The sequence below is a fragment of the Polyodon spathula genome, chromosome 7, assembly GCF_017654505.1.
Source record: "Polyodon spathula isolate WHYD16114869_AA chromosome 7, ASM1765450v1, whole genome shotgun sequence".
Classification (NCBI taxonomy): domain Eukaryota; kingdom Metazoa; phylum Chordata; class Actinopteri; order Acipenseriformes; family Polyodontidae; genus Polyodon; species Polyodon spathula.
Genome location: NC_054540.1, coordinates 11114961 through 11142804, shown reverse-complemented (window position 1 = coordinate 11142804; position 27844 = coordinate 11114961). Strand labels below are relative to the sequence as shown.

Below are 27844 nucleotides of genomic sequence, written 5' to 3'. Positions count from 1 at the left end.
AGTGAAGGCTAATGCCCAGCCTACAAGTGATTTATTCATTTGTTTGAACATTTAATTTTGGCCCACTTGCCAGTTTATTTTGTTCCTGATTTGCGTTTGTTTTGTTAATAAACGAGCGCACCAGCGCTTAAACTGAAGCTTTCTGTCTCTGGGTCTCTTTCCTGCTTGGGCCGTGACACTACCCTGTCACATAGTTCTTCATTTATTTTAATCTCTGGTTATGTCAAAATACAAAAGTCATTATATTGAGTTCTGGCTGTATAGTACTGGTGCCACCAACTCATATTTCACAGCTGCCAATAGTCTTTGACTGCCAAATGATACCTAAGATTGGTAGTTAGTGCTATTTAGGGTCATTAAACACACTTGCAAAACTCATGGATGAAAGAAATACATCAGTAAGAAATACAATACAGAAAATATGTTTTATATTATATACACTAGGTGCAGAGTGTTGCAGGGGGAGCTGGTTAATGATTAAGAACAAAAAAAGTCACCAACTAATTGAAAATAATACAAAGTGATGTCAAACAAGAAGAAGAATACCTTAGTTAAGATATCTGATATATTTCCTATTTGTATCAGTTGCTCTTTAAGGATCTATATACTGTACTTGCCTAAACCAAAGTCATAAACAACATGGCCAGGATTACCAGCATGTTGTATAACAGAGACATGGCTCAGCAGCAGTACATTTGTTTTCACTCCATGGTGACAAGGGAAGCACTGGCCTCAGGAAGGATTATTCCAGATCATTTGGCACTTTCAAGAAGCAGTGCCTGTCATGTGTCCCTGTAGAAGGAAGCAAGGAAAACCTATGTGCATGGCCACAATCAATTTACATGAAACACTGTGATAAAAAAAAAAAAACAAACAAACACAGCTTAACATCTAGCGCATGCCTAGAGCAAAGCAATTAATGTGTGTGTGCCCCACTTAGATACTGTACATTTCATTTGAACTGTGGGGAATTAAGCAACAGGAAATGCACTTGCAGACAGAGGTCTGCAGCTGACGCCACAGAGAAACTAGACAGCAGAGGGTTTTCTGTTCTTCCTAAAGTACAATGCTAGGCCTAGAGGGGTACTCTTCTTCTGCTGCTGGCTCTTACCCATGCAAACCTCGGGTTTCCTTTGTGGAAATAATAACACTTACGCCACATTCTTGCTGTCTAGCTGTAACCATTTATAGAGCTGTAAAATTAACATTACACTGTATGGGTGCCAAAGTGAAAATAAACGGGCCAACTGACTCAAAGATATGTCTGACTTGAAACAGGGATATAGTTAAATTATATGAAACAGAAAACATCACGTTAAAGGAGTCAGTTACAAGGAACATCCTGCTTAAACATGTGTTCAACATTACTGCAGGCATTTCTTTTTTTTGTCTAAACCCCTGTATATGTTTGTGCCGTTAATGTTGTATTATTATTTTTTTTTCTTTTCGTAACAGATTAACAGTGTTTCTATCAGCTTTTTGTTTCCCAATTTGAACTGGGATGTCGTCACTGAATATATTGTTTCCTTACAAAATCTTGAATCAGGACATTTAACCGCAAATCTGTATCTGCTTCAAGATTTTGTTTTTCTTTCCTTTGATTGAGTCTGTTCTGCCTAACTAAGTTTTAGTCTATATTTTTTAATGCAATTAAATTGTCTTTATGTAGTTCAGGTAAGTTAAAATTAAATGCATTTGTTTTCTTATTCTACACCGGGACATTTGCTATTCTCTTGATCTGGATCAGCACAGTCATTCAGATACATCCTTTCTTCTAGCTATGCCTGCATTTCACACACATACTCATGCACACAGCTGTCGTTCTTTACAAGAGCAATACCACACTCCAGGGTGTTCAAATATGGTCAAAAATCTGCACCCTAGACTGTTTAACAGCCTTTGGTTAATGCCGAACACCCGTAGACATGATATTGGACAATATTTGAACACCCTTGGCGTGTATTACTGCTCGCTTATACTAATTCTTGTTGGGATGCATTTTTCATTGCAATGCTTGGGTGATCAGCCTGTGTGATTCATGTTAAAAAAGGGCAGGGATCTTCTCTGTCCACTGGGGGTGCCATGATACTGCAAATTTAACAATTCCTTCTATTCATCAACACGTACCTATGTTTTTTGTGAAGTCGTGTGTCTTGGGATTCTAATTGTTTCAGCTGTCAGGAAACAAACTTTCAAAATGTATCTTTTCTTATTTATGTTTTTCAAAATATGTAGTTGTTACACGGAGTTGAATTATTTTTCAACGTGGACTAATAATGATCAAAACTTTTTATACGGACATATAGAAAAGTCCAGTACATAGGACACTGTAGACCATATTTAGCAATGAACACAATTCCAACATTTCTGTCTACAAGTAATTGCTCAGACCTTAAACACTTTCATTGGTAGCTTTATAGGCAACTCAGTAACTGGAAGCTTATCTCCTTTCCAAGGTCTGTAGCAGAAAAGAAAAAAAAAACTGTAAGTCAGCTCTTTAGCACAATAAATATAATGAAACAGAAACATTGTATGAATTATATTACAAAATGTATACATATATTATATAAGTATTTAGCAGTGTCTTCATGTAATATATACAAAAGTAACAATTATGGTAATTCATCCTTGAATTAAACTATTTATTAAGTTATGTATTTATTTCAAAGCACACCTTAAAACAGACCTTAAAAACTTACTTATAATACATCCTTGGAGCATCACAGAGATTAACAGCTTGAAAAACCTGCAAAAGCAATTAGTTTTAGTACCATATAAATAGGACTTCAGATTTTAGGTTTTAACTGATAAAACCTGATAAAACAACCCCATTACAAAAAAATGAAATGGGTGTATATTCAATAACACCTGAAAAACATTGGAAATGGTTACTTGATTCACGTTGACTTGACTCCTTTCCTATGAATTAAAATAACCTACAAAAATAAATACTTTCCCAGTGCACTTGAGCGATGTCCCACCTTCCTGACATATCTCACATTGATTTGTTCTGAATACTTTAAACCGACCCCAACTACTGAGTGGCAGCAAATTCCTACATTTCTATTGGACGATTGTACACGTGTGCCAGATCTGAAAGAAGATTACAATTTAATACACAGTATTGTTCTTGCTTAAAACTATATTACAGTTCGATAGGGTTGATTTACACACTCATGGAATTTAAAACAGAATTACAAATTGCCGCCAGTTGCAAGTACTGTCAAGTTACTATACATATTGTGACAAAAAATGCCCAAGAATTTTGGAAAGTTACCAAAAACAATAATTTCATAAAAGCAAAAGCCCTGGGGGGGGGAAGCAATTTACATAAAACTCCAAAACAGTTAAAAATATATAAAACATTATATATCTATATATATATATATATATATATATATATATATATATATATATATATATATATGTATATATATATATATATAATATATATATATATAAATATATATACCATTTATATAGGTATTTATACTTTAATATAGCACCAAAATATGAAATTAGATAGAAAACAGAAGATCTGCATATAAACAATGCAATGTGGTGAGATTTTGAAAAATGTTTCTTCAATGTTCCTTTTAAAGGACATGTAGCATTAACACTATAGTTTAGGGATCCGTTGCAAGTGGTTATAAGCGATGATAAACAACAGCAAAAATAATAAATAAATAAATAAAGCAATGACAAAAAATGTATAATAGACTTATATCTAATCTATAACAGTTTGTGTTATTAAATATTTTAAATAAAAAAGACTGTTTTATAGTCGAAAACATATTTGTTACTAGTATGGCTGAATATGAAAATATACAGACTTGGTATTTTAGCATATAGTGTTAGCAGAGCAGAGTATGGTAAATGTTTTTCTTTTGTAACTTACTGTTATGCCCACTTCAGATAATATCTTTGACTGAACTTCCTGTTTCCTTAGTTGCTGCACGGAAGAGCCGGTTCCCCTGAAAGCCAAGAGTATTCCACGTGTTTAGATTCCTTCTCATAGAATCAAATGTCTGTTATAGAACACTGCTATAAGCTTCCTTCAATATGTAAAATTATTGCTTGATGACAAATAAAAGATAGCCATGCCAAGTAATTATACGAGACAGTTCCCTTGATGTGACTGGGCATTATTTTGAAATAGTAGGTTGTCATTCTCATGTACAACAAAATGCAAGAAAGGAATGAAACGCTTCTATGTAGAGCATAACGGTTAATTGTTTGACTGATTTAAGAGGGTCTGAAGGTCATTAATTGTCCCGGCTATGCTGTTTATTACTGGAACTGACAGCCCTGACAGGAATCCTTGGAAATAAACTTCTGCTTATTTTCAATATTTTTTCTTTCCTTGTACGCTTGTGGTGTCTGTTAGTTATCACTTACAATGAAACAGAAAGCAAGGTAAAATCAATCCTTCAGCCCAAAGACCTTCATTTTTTGAAAGGGTGAACAGAGCAGGGATTCTCCTTGTGAAGGATGCGTGGCGCAGGGTTGTTTTTTTATTTTTCAGTAACCTGCAATGACGGTGGCATTTAACTAGCTTTACTATTTGTGAGGACTTTTCTGCCTTTGACCCCATTAGCTTATATCGTTCAAATTGACTATCACTCATGACTGCATTTCAATGGTCATATTAGAGCTTTAATTTATTTAGCATGCCTAGTTTCCACACTATATTAAATGGCAGAAGACAAATGCTAATAGTTAAAGACCATTAATTCTCTCAGTTGAAAGATTACCTTTAAAGAGTGGTTGCTGAAAGATTACCTTTAAAGAGTGTTGCTGTACCGTATTTAATTTTTTTCTTCAATATAACAACACCAAACTTTAAATAATATCAACATCAGGGTGCACATATAAAGTCCATCATCATTCATATAAAACCAGTTGCTCATTAAATCAAATTACATTTTCCTTGAAATTTACACAATTCATGTTTAGTCTTTAAAATGTTCAGATTAATAACATTCCAGATAAATGTGTGTGTGTGTGTGTGTGTATATATATATATATATATACATACACACACACACACACACACACACAATATATAAAACTGTAGTGTACAAAATTGAAGGCATATGAAAGAAAAGTTTTTTTTAAAAATGTACACAAAAAGTTTAAAAGATTAAAAAATCTTTTATTTTCAGGACGTTTTGGGCAAAAGCCCTTCTTCAGCTTTTTAAAATGAAAAGTAAACACAGTGCAGTAAGCTTGTTGTTGTTCAAGGCTTGTAACTATACAAACATTCTGTGGATGGTGTAATGATTATTAGAATGGAATGTTCATTTCCAGAGTTTCCAAAGTTCCCAGTTTGAAGATAAACGCTCGTTCCTTTTGTTTCCGAGAAACATTTGTTCCATTGCATTGATTGATCACACAGACTGATCTCTTCAGCAGTGTGTGATCACCCCAATTGAAGTGATGAGCTACTGGAAATGCAGTGGTGTTATTGTGAATGCTTCTTAATTGTTCTACAAACCGGTCTGCTAAATGCCTTTTAGTTTCCCCAATACATATAAAATAGTATAACAGACTTACGTAAACCATGATATTTCATATGTAAACCACACCTGTAAATTGTGCTCTATTCATAGTGTTCATATCTCACCTTCATATCACAGTTTTATACACAGGATGTTTTGAGTTTTAGAATAAATTGAGACAGCTAATACAATGCATTTATCTTTTTATATCTCAGCACAAGTGACTCAGTGTCATACTGTCAGCAGGGAGAAATTCCCTGTTTTTCCCTCAGCTGAAGATGATATACTGCCCAGACCCTACAAATCTTGGTATGTCTCAAGAAAAAGCTGCAATTGCTTATCTGTGACAGAAAACAAGCTTTGGGCAACGGGAATCTACCCAAAGACCGCAAAGAGGTCTACTGTGAGATCATGAGTTCAACTAACTTATACAGTTGCCTATATATATATATATATATATATATATATATATATATATATATATATATATATACACACACACACACACAAAAACCTTAGACTGCAAGGATTTATTCTGTTTTATAAACATAAAGAATAGGCCATTTAAATGTTTCATACCTTCTTAAAGATGCCACAGGTTCTGGTTTTGTGTTGGTCTGAAATTCCATGTAAGCAGAAGTTGAAGCCGCACGTCGTTCAGACCAAGCAGCAGCTCTTTTGGTCAACTGAAGAATTCTGTCAGATATCCCAGTATCTACAAATCACATTAGAGACAGAATACAGATAGTTACATCTGTAACCTTTAACACTCAATCATAAGATACACAGCAGGACTAGGAAGAAACTTATGAATACGTTTGCAAAAATGTTTTGATAAAAACTCCTTGTCAATCTCTTTTTTGTGTGTTTTGACAAGGCCTTTAAAATGTATACTGTTGTAAATTTTCACTGTAACACAATTCACAGGGCCTTGCAGTTTGCAGGTATTTGTTCGATTTGGGGTACTGTTGGCCCTTCCCTGAAAGACTGTTGACTGTAATTGCCTTTAATAAGTATTGACCACATCCTAAGACAACTCAGATTTGGACTTCTATCTTTCTTGTTTGTAAAACTTTTTTTTACTCTGTCTCTTTATTTCTTTATATTATGTTGAAAAACAAAAATGACTGCTATGCACTGATTTAAAGTGGCATGTTGTGAGTTCTGGTTGGTGCAGGGTATTGCTCTCCCATAAGACATGGTCAGTAATATGTGAATGTTCTAAACCAGGCCCCTGGGGTGTTCCATAGTGGTTTACACCCACAGCATGCTGCCGGCCTCCAGCTAGGGCAGCAGGATTGACAGAAGTTTTCAACCGATTTATTGTTTACTTCCACTCCTCAGCATTTCTTTAGGCAGTGAGCAGTGTCACACTGGGAGGTGCTGACAGCTTTGATGCGATCACCATTCCCCATGGCATGTCCACTGGCTGCACTTCCTGTAGAGTGGCTGCCTTCATGCATCTTAGAAATACATACCAATCCATGGCAACTGAGTACTATATTAGGCAGTATGAGCCATGCCAGATTATTAAAGATTTTTGTTTTTGTTAAACATTCCTCTGCATCACAGGCGGTTTAAAATATTTTCATCAGACATTGTTAGCAGCTGATTCCAAGAAACAAGTCATGTGTTACAGTCAGCTATTTGAAGTTCAAAACATAGTAAAAAGGGTCTGATATCAATGAAATGGATAGTAATGTGATTTATATCTATTTTTAAATGGATACAAATTATCTAAACGGCCCCATTCTCATGTGGATTTAGCACTGGCAGAAAACAATATTATTATTCATAAGCTGCAGAGCAAATAAGCTCAACGTTTCATCATATATACTACAAGAAACCGTACCTCCCACACTGAACCATCTAAACTCCCAGTCATCATTTCTTTTAATTAACCTAATCAGTTTAGCATTGCTTGTGTTTACTTTATTATGATTTACTATACCGTAATATAGGTCCCAATATTAATTGTTTTTACATGCTCCGATATGTGTTGTGCTAGTTAAGGGTTTTCTTTAGCTCTCCTATTGGAATAGTTGGTCATTGACGAGACGGTTGTGGATCTCTTTTTTTTCCCAATTCTTCTTTGTATTATTCTGAGAAACTTGTGATATGGTATTATGCGTTCTAAATTCCACTGCAGTGCACTGTTCTGCTTTTGGTATCAAACACTTGTGCATTAAACACTTTTGGATATCCATTCAGTACCAATGTACAAACGCCTTTTGTTGTCTCAATAATGAAACAAGTACGAGGGATTCATTTCAACGCCAAAGGGGCCCTTCTGGTGTGGAGATTTCTCTACACTCTGTTGTTAATTTCAGTTTACTTAAATTATGTCTGCCACTGTCATTGCAGTTTCATTAGTGACTGGAAGCAAATGTAAAGAATTAAAGAACAATTAAAGGAAAAAAATGTGTTTTCCCAAAAATAAGGTTCTGTTAATAGTGCATTGCCTTTCATGTCTGCCGAATACTTCCTCAGTGCTGATCCGTAAGCTGATCTTCTTTCCACTCTACTATCGTCACGGTAACAGGCAGGTGTGCCACAGCGAAATGGGTCCCTCTGCTGGCTGTGATTGTAGCTATTTTTTGGAGTCTTGTTTAATACTACCAATACATATTTTAGAAAAAAAAAAGAAAAGGAAAAGTGAATCGACAGAAACTATATGATGTAAGAAATATAAAACAGTGCTCTAATATGGTAATACGTATCACTTACATTCATAGTCCTTCATAAATGCAACATTAATGCATGGCCAAAATGTACTTGTGTTTACCTTCATTTACAAAGTTAAGGACCACAGTAATGTTTCTAATTATTCAAATGTGAATTCTGCAATATGCACTTTTGTAATGGGATAATTGTTATTGTTGGTAGTGCTGCTATATGTTTTATATGGGCACCTATGCTTAAAAAAATATTCATTAGTGTTCACAAATGAGACAATCCCAACCATGCTATCTTTTCATAACAAACACATTTCAATGTCTTTCATATTACATAGAGTAATAAATAAATAAATAAAAACATCTGCCAGTTTCAATAATCAGATTCTGTCACATGTGTTTATGGCCTAGGTGCAGTAAACACTGTAACATTTCAAAGACACTGGTGTGGAGGCCACAGAGTACATATGTTACAATGAGACAGGTACAGGTAGTGTAGTTCTATTGCACCTCAGTGCAGTAGCACTTAGAACTAAGGCCACTTTTTACAGACCTGATTTGCACCTATTAACAGCACTATAAAGTGATCATTAGTAATTACGCCACCTCCCTGTATTCAGTGTTAAGACCATCATGTACAGTCCCAAATGAATCAAGTCTCTCTAATAAGAACAACATGCTATAAATCACCAGCCATCTTAGTTTAAAAACTCTCTGATAACCTGGATAAATTAGAATGTAATTCACTTGCTTATTTAATCAACCAAGATCATAAAGCTAACACTGTCAGGTTGCCTCTGTTGTTTTTTCTATGTTATCACTGTTACTGCGGTCAAAAGGGCCAGTATTAGAAGAATAGAATGTGAAACAGCAATACCCAAAGCAGAAGGTGTTCCGTTGGGTCTTCCTGGGAGGCTGGTATTGAAAGAAGATCCAGACAACAAGTCCAACTCAATCACAGTGTGGGGAACATTCAAACACCACAAGAACCTACCACAGTTTTAAAAGTGACATTGAAAACTATAATTAGTCACACTGGCAATGTGTGTTGGCTGAGCTTTACTATACTTTAAACTTTAAACAATGCCAACTGAAATGCTCTGCAGAAACATTGTAAAATGTCAATGTCGCTGTCCATTTTTGTAATTATGTCTTTTTTTTATATATGTTGTTTTTGTTTTGTTTTTTGGAGGCTGCTAATTAAGTTCAAACCACACATGAATTTATTGCGTGTCTTGTATTTGTAATTGTTTTATTGTCTAAGACCCCCTTGTAAATGAGGCCTTAGCTCAATGGATAAATCATCTGTATAAATAAATACATATACTGTATATTATTGTACTCCTGAATATTCCAGGTACTCGATAGAAGTGCAGGGGATTTGTAGGTCACGCTTTACATTTTTTAAATACCCATAAATGTGTTGCTGTGCATTGAATGTTTGACAATAAAAAAAAAAAAAAAAATCAGTTGTGAAATTTTGAAATGATAAGGTAAATCTTATGTGCTTTTATCCTTGATATGCTAAATTTGCAAGCTCTACAGAAATAGCATGCCAGGGGGAGTGACATGTAAACCGGTTTTATCATGAGAAAAGAGTGGGTACAAGTAAATTTAGCACTTCAAAATTTCATGACGATGTCATGATCAATTATCATCCACATGCCGGAATTCCTTGTGTGGAAGGCCCTCTGGTGAATACTGTACACTTCCTTTAAACTACCATGTGCAATTTGTAAAATACAGTATACCTGCTAAAAGTAATGTGTACTTCACATGCCACTGTCAATTCACTGTAGCTTTGTATTTTTATACTGGTAACCAAGATTCAACTGCATGTATCACTGCTTGGGGGAGGGAGTGTTTTCTTTACGATTGTTTCAAACAAACTAGGATAAAACCTGAAGCATTGTTTACTTGAATTAATCTTGCTGTGTTTAAGTGCTCTCCCTAGGAAAGAAATGTCAGCAAACATTCTAGAATTAAACATACTGTAAACTCTACTCAGTCCCTAAGCAACACTAGGAAACAAGGTATTCAAAGGAGAAAAGCCTTTGTGTCAATACTTGTTCAAGTTCCTCTCCTTCTTAAAACTATAATTCAGTGATCTTGGAGCTAACGCAACAACAGTTTCACAATGGTTTTATTTATTTATCTTTTTTTTTTTTTTTTTTTTTACTTATTTCAAGGTGCTGTAGTGAATTGTAACGTAGCTAATATTGTTTGGGGGGCACTGTGATGACTCAGGTCTGAAGTATAAATGGGGCAGTTCTACACGTTCATGTGCAGAGGATTTTTGTTATAGTATATTTTTCTGACCCCCACAGTCAATAATATGGTGTCAACATAACATATTGCAGCTGTAAGATTGTACATACTGGGTAGATACTGATATACAAAACAGGCTCACCTGTTGTAGAATTCATTGATTTTTGGGCTTTTGAAATCCACCAAATCCTGGAAAACATATGCGTCCCGTTGCATTTCCAGAGCCTATTAAAAAGAGATTTGTTGATTAAACTGAATGTAAATCTGAATGCCTCAAGGGCCTCATTCTCAAAATGGCTATCAAAATGGTTACAAGTTTTACTAATGCTGAATAAAAATCAACAGAGACCTGCAGTAGCTTACAATACTGAATATAATCAGAGTAATATCTGTTTAACTACACTAGCTCGATGAGTCTAGTATTTCAATAAAAGAGTAACCTTCTTGTGATCTTTGTTCTTCATATCAAATGCATTGCAACTGCTTTCTGCCAATAGTCCTGTGAGTGTCCCTCGTAATATCAGTGTGCAGGCATGTGAAGGGTTCAGTTTAAGAGCACAGTTTAAATCCTGCATAGCCATCTTCATTTCTCCCATAGTACTGAAGACCAGAGCTCTTACACAGTAAACAGCCTATGGTGTTAATAGAATATTTCATTTAAATTGGTGGAAATCATGGCAAACTGCAAACTTACTATACGCATTTACCTTTGTAAACTTTTTTACATTAACTTTAATCATCATGTTGAACAAAATACTATTCTTCAGACAAAATCTAAGCTATCCAAATCTACTTAGTGCTTTGGGTCACATTGGATATTGAAAGGTAAGAAAAACAACTGTCTCCTCAGATTCCAGATATTATAAAAGGATTAATCAGTGTATTATATTATATTCCTAAATGACTGCATGATCATTAACAGGGAATCAGATTTAAATAAGGGTAACCAACCTACAGGATTGAAACTGTCTAAAACAACAGCCTTTTCAGCATCTTTCAGGGCATTCTTCAACTCCCCTAGAAATAGTGTTGTACAGAGAAACACTGTTAGAATGTACATGCACACACACACACACACAATCAATCAGGCGGAATATACATGGGGAGTAAATTATATTTTCAAATTACAGTAATATTCCAGATAACATTGCCTGGTTTTCTGATGGTAGTAGGTGGCCTTTGATAATACATTGATGGTTGGTCTAACTGACAAAAATCGTACACTGCCTTCAGCATCTTAAGCAGAGCTGACATTCTACCGAGGTCAAACTTAGGTTTCAAGCTGTAGCTGGCAATATTTATGACAGTCTTTTGTACTTTATCAGAATTTTTCACATGAGCATCTGCATTGATGATGCAAAAAAACAACCAAGGACACGACCTCGGTGTCCTCAAAGCTATTTTACACTTTGTACTGAGTAGTTTACTTTATTGCAGGTAGAGCTAATCAGGGTCTGTGAAACCTGCCAAAACAGACAGGGTTTTTCCTTCCATAGTACGTTTTGAGCTTTCTGTATTTACTGTATGTATCTGAACTACAGCAGATGCAGGTGAAGTCCCAGGTCTTTATTTGTATTAAGTTACCAATAGTTATAAGACAAAAAAAAAAAAAAAAGTTTTTACTGAATATGTAGAAATGGCATGCTTTTTCAGCTGCTATGAAAATATCATCTTATGTTTATTTGTGTGAGAAGTGAAATGTTGCAAATCTATTGTGCACTGTGTATACACATTCCCAGGACACCAATGAAAAAAGAGCAAGTTTCCTTGCAAAATTTGCTTTGAATAAATGACCTATCTATCTTTGACAGGAACTAGGGGATCCCTACTGGAAAAAGTAGCTTGTGGCTTAAATGTCAAATTGAATTTGTCTTTCAGCATTGCAGATAAATAACATTACAACCAACGTCATCCACAGGGAAGTGCTACACCAATTGCAGTGGCACATAGAAAGCATGAAAGTCAGGTCATGGAAGAAAGCTTTCCACACTTGTATGACAGAATGCACTGTACATCACCACAAGAAAAGATAACCACATTAAATGTAGATCAACCCATTCACTTTTAGTGTGTGCAAATGCAATATCTCCTCTGAAACAGATTTTGTCTAGAGATTTTTCATTTACCAACTTAGCATTTAAGCGGGAGTAGACATGACAGTTGCTTGTTCCTTGTACTCATTTCTAAACCACCTCACTTCAGCTTTAGGAATTCTCTCAGATACTGACCCAGTGATAGAAAAGGACATTGTTTAGCCTGGAAAATAAACTTAAGCAGAAACAAAAGCTATTCGTACAGCTTTAACTCATACAGACATGTCTGGCAGGATATTTGCATTGTCCTGCTCTTTTCATCACTGTAGTTAGTATTTCACATGGGAAAAATATAACTCTTTATTGCAATCACGTTAGTGTAAAAATCTACAGAAATGTAATGTACAGTATTTACTTACGAAAATTTGAATTCTCTATGTAGGTAATACGGCATGCCTGTTCAATAGCAATTGACTCCATGTAACCCTGAATGAGGTGTATGCTTCCTTACCACATTTTGCATATGCATATGCTCTCCTTGTAAATAATGGCGTGTGAAGGCAGGAACTGGAATGACAGCCAGACAGACAGCCATTCTGTGGGAGAAGTGGGAGCCACATCTATTAGCAGTAATGCCATGAATATGAAAAGCAGACAGGTGGTTAACTACATAATCACACATAAACATAGTAGTTAAGCAATAAAAGGGTTTCAATGTTCAGCATCGTCCCGCTGTATATCAGAGTTTGCCTCCACCTGTTTTATTGGCTTCGTCTAAGGGGGAGGGCACCTATCCCGCCCCCTGCCCATGGCTTCCCTACAGTCAGCCTCTCCACTATCAGCAAACTAAATTATGGGCAGGAGTACCGCAAAGGGCAAGGCCAAAGACCAAAGATGTAATAAAATGATGAATATTATTAGTAGTATTTGTTAAGTAAGCTTTAATAAATGTTGTTTTCCAGACTGAACTAGCAGCTCGGTGCTTTATTTCTCATAGTGTAAAACTGATTTACTAATATCACAGCTTTATGTTCGGGTCTTCCGGCATCTAATGTTTTCTAAACCTATACAATTATAGAATTATAGCTATACAATTATAGCAAACATTAGCCTGGGGTGACAATAGAAATCATATCTATAACAGTGTTGCCGATTCTCCGGATTCCATAATCTTTTAGAATCCTGCTGGGGTAAAAAAGAAAAGTAATTTGAACCAATGAGAAGCATTAGAACCAGGGGTGAAATTCTGCCGGTACTTTGTACCGGGACTTATTTTGATACTGGTGCTGATGCATTCCATCCACTCATACAGTTCACCAGCGCAACGTTTATCAAATGCGCGTTCATTCAGCACAGTTTGTGCTGCTTGCACTCTGTTTCCTCATACTGCTTCTGTTTCTGTTAGCTGCTATTGGCCACCATTAACATCAGTATAATCACTGCATGTTGATTGGTCAAGCTTTCATTCTGATCAGGTTTCATTTTGGCATGAGTCACAAATCTCTGCCCATTTCGCTTTGTGTCAGTGCTCATTCGTTGATCAACGAGAGAAGACTTTAGCAGTGCAACGTGAAAACAGTGGTGTGTAGTAATTATCAATATTATGAAGTAATCATTATTTTCTTTAGTGTGTTGGAGAAACTATCTGAAATATTTGAAACGGACATTGCAGCACATAAATTTGAAGGTAAAAATCCATGTCAGTGTTGGCCATAAATTGCATAGTTGATAAATATTAGAAATAATTATCACAATATGTTTTGCCTTGCACCAATTTAACACACTGCCAGAATTTGCTCAAAATTTTCTAAAATGTCAAGTGATGTGTGGGACAGTAAGGATTAACAATAACATAAAAAAAACAGGATAAAAGTGCTGCTTCAGATTTGGTAAGTGAGTCAGAACAGGGATACAGATGGAGGTGTGCTTCACGCTTTTCAAACACGGGCCCTACTTGCAAGGTACGTATTAAGTATAGTGATCAACGTTTTGTTTCATTGTGATCCTAGTATTTTCTTAAATGTGAATTTTCAGTTGTGTGCACATCTAAGAAAAGAAAAGGCAGAAGTAAACCAATGTCATGATATTACTTGTGAAAATGTGTCTTTTGCCACTTTGTTTCTTGTGCAGAAACCACAATGCCAGGAGTAAAATAATAAAATTTATACTGTTTCTGCCTGAAAAAATCTTTTGTGGAATAGATCATGGTAATTAATCTACACAGAAACAGACAGAACATATTATTTTAAGATAAGTAATAAGTACAAAATAAACAAATAAAAGAAACAGAGATATATGTTCTAATCCAAGGCTGTCATTGTAGCAAGGCCAGGTCCTGTTGTAGGTGAGTACCCAGGGTCTGGAAAGTATGGGGATGATTTCAGAGAATACTATGAAGATTAAAATGGGCAAGTACATTATTAGTTGTAGTAGTGCCTGTTACATAATACATTTGAGGGATATTTTAGCCCCTAGTGTGCATTGTTTGACTTAGATCTTTCTGTAGCATTTTTTCATAGCACAGTTGTTTTTCTATACCATTTGTTTATAACATCATCCCTATTTTAGGATATTTTGAAAAACAACTTCCTCTCTACAGCAGTTACTGCATAGTGTAGGATTTCTTAATGCTTGTCATTTAACGTTTAACTTAAGCGTTATATTACAGGACATGACTGAATGATACAAACAGAGGTGTGTAGCAAAATGTATACATATTAATTCATTGGCACTTCAATTGTCTAAATTGTTTTAATGTTTACACCTGGTTGTGCATGTGAGTACCTGCACATCGAATTGAGGTGATTTATAAAGCCCTTTCAGCTAATCGTTGGATGAGGTGTTTGTCGAATGACGAATGAGATACCTGCCATTTGACTGATGAACGTTCTGGTAATGAGGGTGCCTAATATGATTGAGGATTTTAATCTATCTTGAAAGTGAGTTTGCTGCCTGAACTACCTCTTTGCTAAATTTCTTAGAGAAGATGATGTAGACAGTGGTGCACTACTCATTCCTGGAGGGCTGGTGACCCTGCAGGTTTTTATTCCAACTGCATCCTAAAGTACTTTATCGGACCTTATTAGAAGCTTAATTGGTCCAATTAACTAATTTAGGGTATGGTTAGAACAAAAACCAGGAGGGACACTGGCCCTCCATGACCTGAGTTGTGCACCACTGAAGTAGAGCCTTAAAAAACTATAGCAAAGGTTGTTATTTGTTCTAGTTAAGGGGATGGTAACGCTTTGCATAGTGTCTCCAACTAAGCTGTCATTACACTATAATTGCCTGTCTATCTAGTAATTACATTAGATATACACAACCACATGTGTAAATAGAGGGTTATTACAAAAGACAGTAGCAACTGCCAATCAATGATGTGATAAAATCATATGTTACTTCATATATAATAGTAAAATCTGATGCTTGTCATAAAGTAATTCCAAGTCATTTATATATAATATTATATATATATATATAGATATATATTATCGATATATATATATAATATACTATATATATAGTATATGAAACGTACTGATACACTTTGGATTGCTTTGGTGTACTGCTGAACAGCTTCTTTGTGTTGATTCAGACTTTGCATAGCCATCCCCGAATGGAAAGAGCACTCATACAGCTGTTGATGTACCAAACAAAGGACATGGATTAATTAATTAATATTTGATATATAAAAATAGGTGAGTGTTGTTTGTATTATATAAAGCATTGGCATAAAGATTAGGCCTTTTGTTCAGCTCAAACTACAGCTTTTGGAATTGGATTTATCATGCCACAAAGGGATTAGAGAAAGTAAATGAAGAGTAGATGACCTGAAAAGATTGAAATTCATTAAGAAATCTTAATTTTAGTCTGACCAAGGACTGAATTGGGAACATTTAAAATACATTCAAGTTTTGTCAGTTCAGTGTGAACCAGTTTTGCTGACAGGGCTTCATGTGTGGTTGCAGGCGTGTGTCATCGCTACTATATTGTGGAGCTGATTAAGGGGTCGATTTGCTCAACCTTTACATTTAGTAAACCAGAGATTTAAACTACTTTGCATCAACAACAGTAATTATTTTTAGTGTCAATCCCAGGATAACCACATATAGACAGTTGATGCAATCCAGGATGAATCCCCAGTGCTGTAGCATGCAGGGTATAGGTTAATATTAACACTCCACAGTGTGCTTAAATATACAAAACTGTATGCCATGAAAAATACAATAATACGTTTAGAAGTGACATATTATGGCAGTGGTAAACCAAACTGAGACATAGTAATTGCAACTTGATATCTAATATTTACACAGTAACCATGGATGCATGTAAATGACTCGAGTAATGAGGATATAGTGCAGGCCAGTCACTGGAGGTGGCAGTCATTTATCCTTTTTAATGCCTCTGTAATTTTGTAAGAGAAACACATTCCTGTGGAAAGCACTTTAAAACGCTGTTGCATTTAATAGCCAATGAAGGATTTTTTATTCATTTATTATGCACAAGCGTTGTTTAGTAATATTGCTGGGATTAACTGCAGTTATAAAAGTCTTTGAAAAAATAAATGCTCTACTAGGATAAACATTGGCGCTGGGGGGACGGGGGACAGGGGACAGACACACGACTGCAGTCCAGATGTATGGACTCTCAAGAAACAGCACAATGTCAGAATTCATCTGGAAATCTTACAAGGTATTGTGCTAGACTGGCTATATACTCCACATCAAACATATACACACACAGATGGGCTTCAGTGAAGTTTGTGAACCCCAATGATAATTATGGAAATTCCATAGTTTTACCATGATCGCCTTCTTGAATCTTTTTTTGAGTATTTTCTTAAATATCCAATAGGGTTTATATTAACCAATTCCATGTCTTTTGAAACTAAATGATGTATGAATTAAAGAAACAATGAGTAACTAAGATTCAGGGTATGTAAAAAAGTAAGTGAACCCCAGGTTTTAGCAGCTCAATTAAGGGGATAATTAGAATCAGGTGTTTAAATAATTAGGTAGATCTTCAGGGGTGAGTTTGGGGGGCCCCACCCTATATAACAAACCAAGAACAAGCTGGAAAATCATCAAGGAAGTCACAAAGAACCCCAGAGTAACATCCAAAGATCTGCAGGTTGCTCTCATCTTGGCTAATGTCAGTGTTCATGACTCAACTATCAGAAAAAGACAGAACAAGAATGGTGTTCATGGAAGGATAGCCAGGAGGAAATCACTGCTCTCTAAAAAGAACACTGCTGCCCATCTGAAGCTCGCCAAACAGCACTTAGATGATCCACAAAACTTCTGGAATAATGTTCTCTGATTGGCCTCAATGAGAAACGTTATGTTTGGTGAAAACCAAAAGAACCTCATCCCAACTGTCAAGCATGGTGGTGGGAGTGTGATGGTTTGGGGCTGTTTTGCTGCCTCAGGACCTGGAAGGCTTGACATCATTGACACAACCATAAATTCTGCATTGATTCAGAAGATTCTAGAGGAGAGTGTCAGGCCATCCGTCCGTGAGCTGAAGCTGAACCAAAAGTGGGTCATGTAGCAAGATGTTGTGGCAGGACCTGAAGCGAGCTGTCCATGCAAGGAAGCCCTCAAATGTTACAGAGTTGAAGCAGTTCTGTAAGGAGGAATGGGCCAAAATTCCTCAAAACCAATGTGAGAGACTGACCAAAGTTACAGGAAACTCTTAGTTGAAGTCATTGCTGCTCAAGGGGGTGCCACCAGTTACTGAATCTAAAGGTTCACCTACTTTTTCAAACATGGATATTGAATGTTGAATAATTTGTGGACAAATAAATGTTGAAAATTATCATGTTTTTGTGTCATTTGTTTAATCAGGTTAAATTTATCTATTATTAGGACTTAGATAAAGATCTAAGAACATTTTAGCTTTGAAATATATGAAATATGTGAAAATCCTAAGGGGTTGACAAACTTTTATATATATATATATATATATATATATGATATATATATATATATATATATATATATATATATAATATATATATATATATATGTATGTCCCCATGAGTGGTACTACAGGGATGGGGTTAATATCCTCCCTGCCTAAAACATGAGTTAATTGTTTTTGTTCATTATTGTTTTATTGCTAACTATTAACTGCACCTGACTATCATTGTAAATTAGAATGAGGTGCAGGGTATTTAAGGAGACCAGTCAGTCTGCTCAGGGCAGAAAAGAAAAGACTGCAGCCATTGCACAACATAGACTTAAGTGAGGAAAAAACAAACTAGACAAAGAGAGAACATAAGAACATAAGAACATAAGAAAGTTTACAAACGAGAGGAGGCCATTCGGCCCACCTTGTTCGTTTGGTTGTTAGTAGCTTATTGATCCCAGAATCTCATCAAGCAGCTTCTTGAAGGATCCCAGGGTGTCAGCTTCAACAACATTACTGGGGAGTTGATTCCAGACCCTCACAATTCTCTGTGTAAAAAAGTGCCTCCTATTTTCTGTTCTGAATGCCCCTTTGTCTAATCTCCATTTGTGACCCCTGGTCCTTGTTGCTTTTTTCAGGCTGAAAAAGTCCCTTGGGTCGACACTGTCAATACCTTTTAGAATTTTGAATGCTTGAATTAGGTCGCCACGTAGTCTTCTTTGTTCAAGACTGAACAGATTCAATTCTTTTAGCCTGTCTGCATATGACATGCCTTTTAAGCCCGGAATAATTCTGGTTGCTCTTCTTTGCACTCTTTCTAGAGCAGCAATATCTTTTTTATAGCGAGGTGACCAGAACTGAACACAATATTCAAGATGAGGTCTTACTAGTGCATTGTACAGTTTTAACATTACTTCCCTTGATTTAAATTCAACTCTTTTCACAATGTATCCAAGCATCTTGTTAGCCTTTTTTATAGCTTCCCCACATTGTCTAGATGAAGACATTTCTGAGTCAACAAAAACTCCTAGGTCTTTTTCATAGATTCCTTCTCCAATTTCAGTATCTCCCATATGATATTTATAATGTACATTTTTATTTCCTGCATGCAGTACCTTACACTTTTCTTTATTAAATGTCATTTGCCATGTGTCTGCCCAGTTCTGAATCTTGTCTAGATCATTTTGAATGACCTTTGCTGCTGCAACGGTGTTTGCCACTCCTCCTACTTTTGTGTCATCTGCAAATTTAACAAGTTTGCTTACTATACCAGAATCTAAATCATTAATGTAGATTAGGAATAGCAGAGGACCTAATACTGATCCCTGTGGTACACCACTGGTTACCACACTCCATTCTGAGGTTTTTCCTCTAATAAGTACTTTCTGTTTTCTACATGTTTACCACTCCCTAATCCATGTACATGTGTTTCCTTGAATCCCAACTGCGTTCAGTTTGAGAATTAATCTTTGGTGCGGGACTTTGTCAAAAGCTTTCTGGAAATCTAAATAAACCATGTCATATGCTTTGCAATTATCCATTATCGATGTTGCATCCTCAAAAAAATCAAGCAAGTTAGTTAGACACGATCTCCCTTTCCTAAAACCATGTTGACTGTCTCCCAGGACCCTGTTACCATATAGGTAATTTTCCATTTTGGATCTTATTACAGTTTCCATAAGTTTGCATATAATAGAAGTCAGGCTTACAGGTCTGAAATTACCTGGTTAGTATTGATGACCTAAAGGAAAGCCGTCCGCATTTTGGAGTGGAAAAAAGCCCTTCGTTTAGGAGGAAACCTCTGGTGGACCGGGAGGAGAGGGTGCCCCCACTGAGAGGCTGAGTCCGGCTCTTGCTGCAGACGTCACTGCTCCGGTTCTAAAGGAATGGCGTGTGTAGAACTGGGAGGGCAGGCCTGCCTTGGTGATGAGGGAGGAGAGATTAGAGGTGAACCAATGCCTAGTAATAATGTTGCAGAGATGGATAGCATGAGGAGGCGATGCGGAGGGCATAATTGAAGTGGCCCTGCAGAGAGAGTAGCTTCCACTTTGAGATGGACCGTGATGACTGAAAAATGTTGATGAGGGTACAGATGCAATCCAGTTTTGAAGGGGGTAGGCGTGCTTCGAACGTGATGGTATCTAGTGTGATTCCCAGGAACTCTAGAGATGTAACAGGGCTGATTGTTTTACAGCAGAGAGTGGGACGCTGACCAAAGAGAAGAGCGAGCAGAGTATGTTTATGGCTTGGGCGGATGGATGTGAAGGAGGGCTGATGAGAAGGAAGTCGTCGAGAAGGTGGAGAACTAAAGGAGCGTGATAGGAGTTTAGCAGTATCCAACATAACGCTTCAGATAGGGTATTGAAGATCTTTGGACTGCCGCGGCAACCGAAGGCGAGCTGGGTGGCGAAATAGAATCCTCTGTTCCAGCAGACAACAAATAAGTGACGGAGGGAGGGATGGATGGGCATCACCTTGAACCTGTCCAAAATATCCACTTTGGTTAGCCACGCTCATTGACCTGCCTGCTTGATGGATTTAATAACGCCTGAAAGAGTGATATAATGAATTGAGAACTCATCACGTGGGATCAGTAAATTAATGCTGCTGATGTAACAGCCTCTCAGGGTGGACAGATCTATAATTTGAGAGCTTCAACTAAAGCAAAAAGGAAAGTGAAAGGAGGGCCGCTATTTGCGGAACATGGGACAGATGGACTGGAAGTGGGTGTTGGGGCTAAAGCTGCATATGTGGAGATAGCGGCAGCCTTTGACCAGGCAGGTTCCAGTATTGAAATTATTGCAGATCTGCCTGCCACCTGAGAATTTAATAGAGCAGCCGTATTTATCCTAGGAGCGATGGGGGTGCTAAGCTGTAGACAGGATTGATGAAAGAAATGTGACCGGTAGAGGGTAGAGAAGAAAGCAGCAGGGTGCGAGAGCTGCTCTGGGGCACAGAGATGAAGAGTGGGCTGTCGATGCACAGATCCCTCAGGTGTCGGCTTTCAGCCCGCTAAAAATCCGATTGAATTAATCCATATCCAGAGTGGCCCAGTTGATGATGACATTGTCGGCTTCTAGGATTGCGGCTGCTTTGCCAAGGAAAGCTTTATGATAATCAGAAAGTATGGTACCCAAGTATCTGACGGACAGCTCGGAAACGTACAGGAGATATTGATCCAGTTCCTGGTGTCTGTGGTCTGTGAGGGTAGGCTGTGCACAGTACATCCAAGTATGTTGAAAAGGTGATGACAAACTCTCTGTGGTATCGCTAGACTTAAGAGTGACGGAGAGGTCGTTGCAATCCACTACCTGATGGTCGAGGTACTCGGAGGCTGCAATGAGGATGGATACAAGGTTGATATCCTTACCTTGGTGATTAAGCAACAGAGATGAGAGGAGATGGAGTGGTGTCTGAAGGAAGAAAAAGGCTGAAAAGATGAGGAAGCGGCGGCAGCTATGGCCAAGTTGTAATGAGGGGCCTCAGGATTGGTAGCTGGGAGAACGGGGCCTGGATGACTTGATGGATTGAAGACGGGAAGAGAGAGATGAAACAGACATGGTGAGAGGCTGCAAAAGGCTGATGTCTGAAAATCTCTGTGGAGCATGGATAGGCTGGCTGCATATTTCTCTGCTGCTGCAGGCTTGAACTCATCTACTGCTGCAGGCTCAACTGCAGGCTGATCCATTCCATGAGAAGGCTATGGGAGAGAGAGATATTTGGGCTGGATTGAACAGAGAAAGTAACTGGAGCCTCGTGCTGGATTAAAGGAATTGGGTAGGGGGCTGTAGAGCTGGAACAGCTGCAGTGGCTAGAACGGCTATAGATGCGATGGACTGTGCCGCTGAGTGGGGCAGCACCTTGGAAGAGGAGGGACGGGCTATTGACGCTGCCGGGATAGGAAAGACTGGATTTGCTCACTGGGACTTGCACAGGAGGAGAAACATTGATTTCCTGTCGGATCATACTTGTATGGATATTCCGAGATCGAACAATGATTTAAGTAACTTGTTGGTTGGCCAGTTTTTGAAGAAGAGGCAGCTTGGCGATAGATTAAACGGAGCAGATCTCTTACCACGGCGGGGTTGAGGAATGGTGGTAGCTGCAGTTGGAACCAGAGTAGAAGAGATGGCTGGAAACCATGAGGGACTCGGGTTGTCTCCGAAATCCAGTAGAGGAGAGATATTGGGTGGAATATCCATGCTTGATTGTACGAAATAACTTGGCTTTATCGACCGTCACCCTAACGTGGTCATCCACCATGAAGAGCAAGGGGGGGAAAAAAAGATTTGGGCTTTAAAATTATATATATATATATATATATATATATATATATATATATATATATATATATATATATATATATATATATATATATATATATATATATATATTATTTTTTTTTTTTTTACTTTTTTTAAAGTAGACTGAGACTAAGAATAGACTGGTAGCCTACTGGCTTGTACGAAAAACAAACAAATGCTAGAGACAGCAGACGTGGAAACGGGAGACTTATATAGAAGAAGGGGAGTGATTGACAGGGAGATTAAAGAAAGGGGAAAGAGAGATGCGACTCACCAGTGCCCCCCGAAACTCAACCTAAAGGTTTACACACATTAAATAAAGGTCTTGTAATGCTTGTAATATACCCTCTCTATATCTATATATGATTACACATAAATCAGTATATGTTCTTACCAGTTGTGCATAGTGTGGCCCAGGCTTAAAAGTAACTGGGAGACTTCTTCTGTCGAGTAATTTAAACAAGTCAGAATAATTACCTACAACCTGTTATAAGGAGCAGAAGAAAAACATATTATTGTACATTTAAAAAACTTATGGTATTCCATAAACTTTACTTTATAGTAAAATACCAGTATGCTCCAGTGGGTAATTGTACTCTTTTTATTCAAATGTATTGAATTACTTTTGTTTCTAATTGTAATGCTTTGACATACTGTGTTTTTTACATGTTTCTTTTACATGTTCCATTATTGAGAGCTGCAATTATTCGAGGAAGGCGTCTATTACAAATCTGATATATGAGCACAACGCTTATTCAAGGGCGGTGGTAATTCAAAGCAATACGGTATTTATTTTTCTACTGTACACATCTACATTGCAATGCTTGAAGCAAAGAAAACACAAACATGAATTCATACATTCAAACGCCTACACAATCTGTGAACTCTGACTCTGGTTCCCTCAAACAAAATAAAAAGGAAATAATACATTTAAAAAATTTGAAATAGGATTTTGCATTGCATTTATAGACTGGCTAAATACAACTATCACATTTTTTTATATATTTGAAGAGTTGAGACAGTCTATTAACTGACATTAGCAAACATTAGCTTTCAAAACCTCAATAGTTTATTTTTCAGCTATGATTTTTAAGTAGCTCTGTCATTCTTTGCCACTACCAAAACACATGAAATCTATGCTATAATGCAGTCTCTACATGAACATACCTTCTTCCACCATCGGGAACGTTCGTTTGCTATAGCTTGTTGTAGAAAGCACTGGGCCTTTTCCTGAATCTCCACAACTTCAGATATTTTAATTGGAGTCATTGTGATCACTGCTGCTGCTTGTTCTCATAGAAATATAAATATGTATCTGATTAATACCCTACAGCTTTTCTTGTGGTGGACCGTACACCCACACAGAAACGCACAGTATGTAAAAGCACTCCCAGTTGTTTACACTTTCTATGTCACGTTTGTTTCCAAAGAAGTCGTATAGCTTGCCAGTTCAATAAATTATCACTGTCTACTGTCAGTTAATGATTACACTGTAGCTGTTGTGCTACATAGCAACACTAGACAGAATGTAAATTAGATTGAACTTGGCTTTAATTATCCACAAGATAGCAAAAAACATAACATGAAAAAGTTTAATGTTTGGAATTAGGATTTTTGTTTGTTTGTTTGTTTGTTTGTTTGTTATGCGAGGGAGAATTAAAAAGAGTTACTCCGGTGTGTGTTTTTTAAATATCATGGTGCTATTTCTCAATAATGACGCCTACAGACAGGACTCATTTTCCGACCCTTCATCACAGCTGCCCCTGACAAGTGTCGACGGGGACTGTTTACTCTCACTATCAAAATACTTTGTTACGACTTGATCTATATATATATATATATATATATATATATATATATATATATAAGTTCAAGCAGTGAAAATCAGCAAACCTATAGCTTACAACACAACAGTAAAATCTACAGTTAACAGTCTCTGGGGATGTACTGTATGCTACAGACCTGCTTGTTACACAAGCCACAAATGTCAACAACACCTACAGTACTGGTAAATATAAACTAAGTTTCGTTTTCTATGTCTATCAGACAATATAAAAAGTATAAATGAAAAACGATAGCAGACTTAAGCACTGCAGCGACATGTGAAGAATAGATCCCTTTCAATTCGAAGACAGCCACCAACAACATTACGTATGGGATATGCCTGCCTATTGGTAGGTATTTTCCGAGCTCTGCGGGATTAAAACCATCATACCGGGGAAGCCTTTTCTCTTTTTACCTCTCAAGGCAGTAAAGTAAGACCCTCTGTGTGGTATCTACTGTATCCTGCAGTTCCCTTGCCTTTCAGGCTAAAAGCTGGCTTGCCGCTTTCACAGAATCAGTGACTCCTGATTCAACCTTTTTTCTTTCTATATTTCCTCAGCAACCTGCACGCACACGCATTGCAGGCTGCTGCTTTCTATCTGTGGTACGTGAGTCAGCTGCCTGTGCAGTATTGATAAAGGAGAGAGTGTTGTTGTCTTTTCAAGCCTTCACTCATGTGGAAACACGCTAACGGGCTAGACTTCGCCTTACCCCCACTGTTTAGCGACTCTGTTGGCTGCTCTTAGCAGTTAATATATATATAAAATATATATTGTTGTTGACAAAATACCTTGCTGGCACATCTGCAGTGCACCCGCGGAACTCTCTGTGTTGTGCTACAGCTACTAAAAGAGAAAAATCAACTGCAGGCCTTGTCCTCCATGGTGCTGTATTTTTACTAGCCTAGCAGTAGAGTAGACTGCGCTGGCCACCTCGGCCCTCCCACCTTGGTGCGTTGGGCCTTAAAAAAAAAAATAAAAAAATCGAACAACAACAACAGCAGTGTTCCCACTATTATTGTTTATTGTTTATGGTACTCCGTCCACAGATTCACCCACCGCGGCTTTGGTATAGCTCCTTGGTGCATACGTTACCCTGGTGCACACGGTGCTTGGTGCACATGGTACTCGGCACACAGCACACGGTGCACTCAGTGCTTAGTGCACTTGATGCTTACGTTACCTCGGTGCACTCGGTGCACATGGTGATCAGTGCTTGGTGTATTTCTATGCATAAGCACCCCAGTGAGTATAGCACTCGTTGTTTGGTGCACGCGGCACTCTGTGCACGCAGTGCTAGGTCCACTCGGTGAGCACGGTGATCGGTGCATTCGGTGCTCACGGAGCTTGGTGCACACACTTGGTACGCTTGGGGCGCACACTGTTTGGTGTACTCGGTGAGCATAGCACTCTGGTGCACATGCAACTTTGTGCAAGGTGGGCCAATTAGTGCGCACAGTGCTTGGTGCACTCGCTAGCGGCAGCCATGATGCTCATCCCATCTACCCAGTTTCTAAAAGGCCGTTCTCCCCGAATGGAGCCTTGATGTTGTACTCGAGGCTCTCACGAAGGCCCTGTTTGAGCCTATACACTCCATCAATTCACTACGTACAAACCCTGCTTTCCTCTCCAAGGTGATTACAGCCTTCCACACAAATCAGTCTGTGGAATTGGAGTCTTTCCATCCACCTCTGTTTGCTTCGGAGGAGGATAGGAGATTGAATTTCCTCTGCCTGGTGCGGGCATTGAGTTGTTATGTGTATAGGACAATAGTGCTGTGTCATACTGACCAGCTCTTTGTCTGTCACGGTATACGGACCCTAGGACAACCCCTCTCAAAGCAACGACTGTTGCGGACTTGGATGTAGAGGGTTGACTACATCTTGGATCTTCTTCAGAAGGGCATCACTGTTCGATATATATACAGCGGCTAGCTGGGCTACGCCGCATATATTCTCCAGGTTCTACCACTTGAATGTGTTAGATCCTTCCTTGCCTTCAATTTGCATGAGGGTCCTTGAGGTTGCACGCTCTCACTGCTAAAATAGGGTTAAGCGGCTCTGATGCGTCCCTGTGATAGGACAAGGAGCCCTGCACATGGAAAGGGGGCAGGGAAAAGCCCTGCTGTTAAATCTTGTTTGTTTATTTTATAACGGGTACGCCTCCGCCCCTTTGCAGTTATTATTTTGTATTTATATTTATGACGGCGAAAACCATGTGTGTGTTCTGGCAGAGGTGAGTTTGGCAGCTCGCCCTCTGCCAGTATAATTTAGTAAATTCATGAAGAATGTGACCAAGGGATTAATGATAATTGATAGTTAGTTAATCCTTCGATCACTCATATAAAAGCTTGTCGCTCTCTGCACAAGGGTGAAGTGTTTGAGAGGAGGAACAAGAGAGGAGAATTAAAATTAAAATAAAAAAGAAAAGAACGTAGGACCAGAGAAGGCTACTGCCCAGCCTGACCTACAAGGTTTATCGAGTGTGCAAGACTTGTTTTTGTTTTGCTTGGCGAGCAAATGTTTGCTTTGTTTAAACCATTTCTTTTGTTATTTTTGAAAATAAGTACGGCGCAAATGCCTTTGTACCCTACCTGCAGTATTTGTTTCAGTTCCTGCTTCTGGCCTGACGTCACCACACAGGCCATCCTGTCACAGTCCCTCGTATGCGGCCGTTCCTTCTTCATTGCGATGACTCTGGTATACATTACCCATACGCAATGTTTTTGGTGGTCGCCTTCGAATTGAAAGGGAATATTCTCAGGAAATCTCAAGAGATCTCAGGAAATACCTACCAATAGGTAGGCATATCCCATATAGAATGTTGTTGGTGGCCGTCTTCTCGTTCAGGGAATCAGGATTACGGTAAGTAACCTAACGTTCATATACATCCATCTAAATACAGCCATAATACTGCAGCTGAGCCAAACACAATATCAAAAGTAAATAAATAAATAAATAAAAAAACAGAAACGGTTTGAATCTCAAAATATTCACATTTTCAAAGCCTGCAACTTCAAAATTCTGTAAAGACAGACTTTTAACATGTTTGTGAATGTCCTCTATATTACTGTATATCTGACGTAGTTGAAATCAGCTCAGTGGAACAAACTGTATTAACAATATGCTATCCTGCTCTGATCAGTAGTTTTATTATTGAATATTGGGATAGCTGCATGATGAAAGCAGGGATCTGTTGAAATTCCTGTGTTATCTCTCCCTATACCATAAGAGTGGGAGGTAGATGATAATGAATCAAATTAATTCATTATCCTTTAATATTATCTTGGTCTAACATAACAAAAATCAAATAATCATTTAACTACATTGT

General features: G+C 37.7%; 1 protein-coding gene across 2 annotated transcripts; it reads right to left on the bottom strand.

The window, feature by feature from the left end:
- Positions 1–469: 469 nt before the first annotated feature.
- LOC121318146 lies at positions 470–24067 on the bottom strand. 2 transcript variants are annotated; one of them, XM_041254511.1, is made up of 11 exons: positions 23859–24067; positions 23086–23175; positions 12989–13073; positions 11400–11461; positions 10885–11076; positions 10587–10669; positions 9054–9166; positions 6081–8116; positions 3899–3974; positions 2700–2746; positions 470–2458 (listed from the first exon to the last, which is right to left on the bottom strand). In XM_041254511.1, the coding sequence occupies exons 1-8, from the start codon at positions 23958–23960 to the stop codon at positions 7857–7859; spliced, it is 987 nt and encodes a 328-aa protein (XP_041110445.1). In that variant the 5' UTR covers positions 23961–24067; the 3' UTR covers positions 470–2458; positions 2700–2746; positions 3899–3974; positions 6081–7856. The 2 variants fall into 2 exon arrangements, with proteins under 2 accessions (XP_041110445.1, XP_041110446.1); XM_041254512.1 differs by lacking the exon at positions 10885–11076.
- Positions 24068–27844: the final 3777 nt, after the last annotated feature.

Coding starts and splice junctions, on each gene's coding strand:
- LOC121318146 (XM_041254511.1), bottom strand. CDS start 23,960: ATGACTCCAATTAAAATATCTGAAGTTGTGGAGATTCAGGAAAAGGCC. Junction 11,462..12,988: donor ATATGCATATGCAAAATGTG/GTAAGGAAGCAT, acceptor CACTATTTCTAG/GGGAGTTGAAGAATGCCCTG. Junction 8,117..9,053: donor CGGAACACCTTCTGCTTTGG/GTATTGCTGTTT, acceptor ATGTATTGGTAG/TATTAAACAAGACTCCAAAA.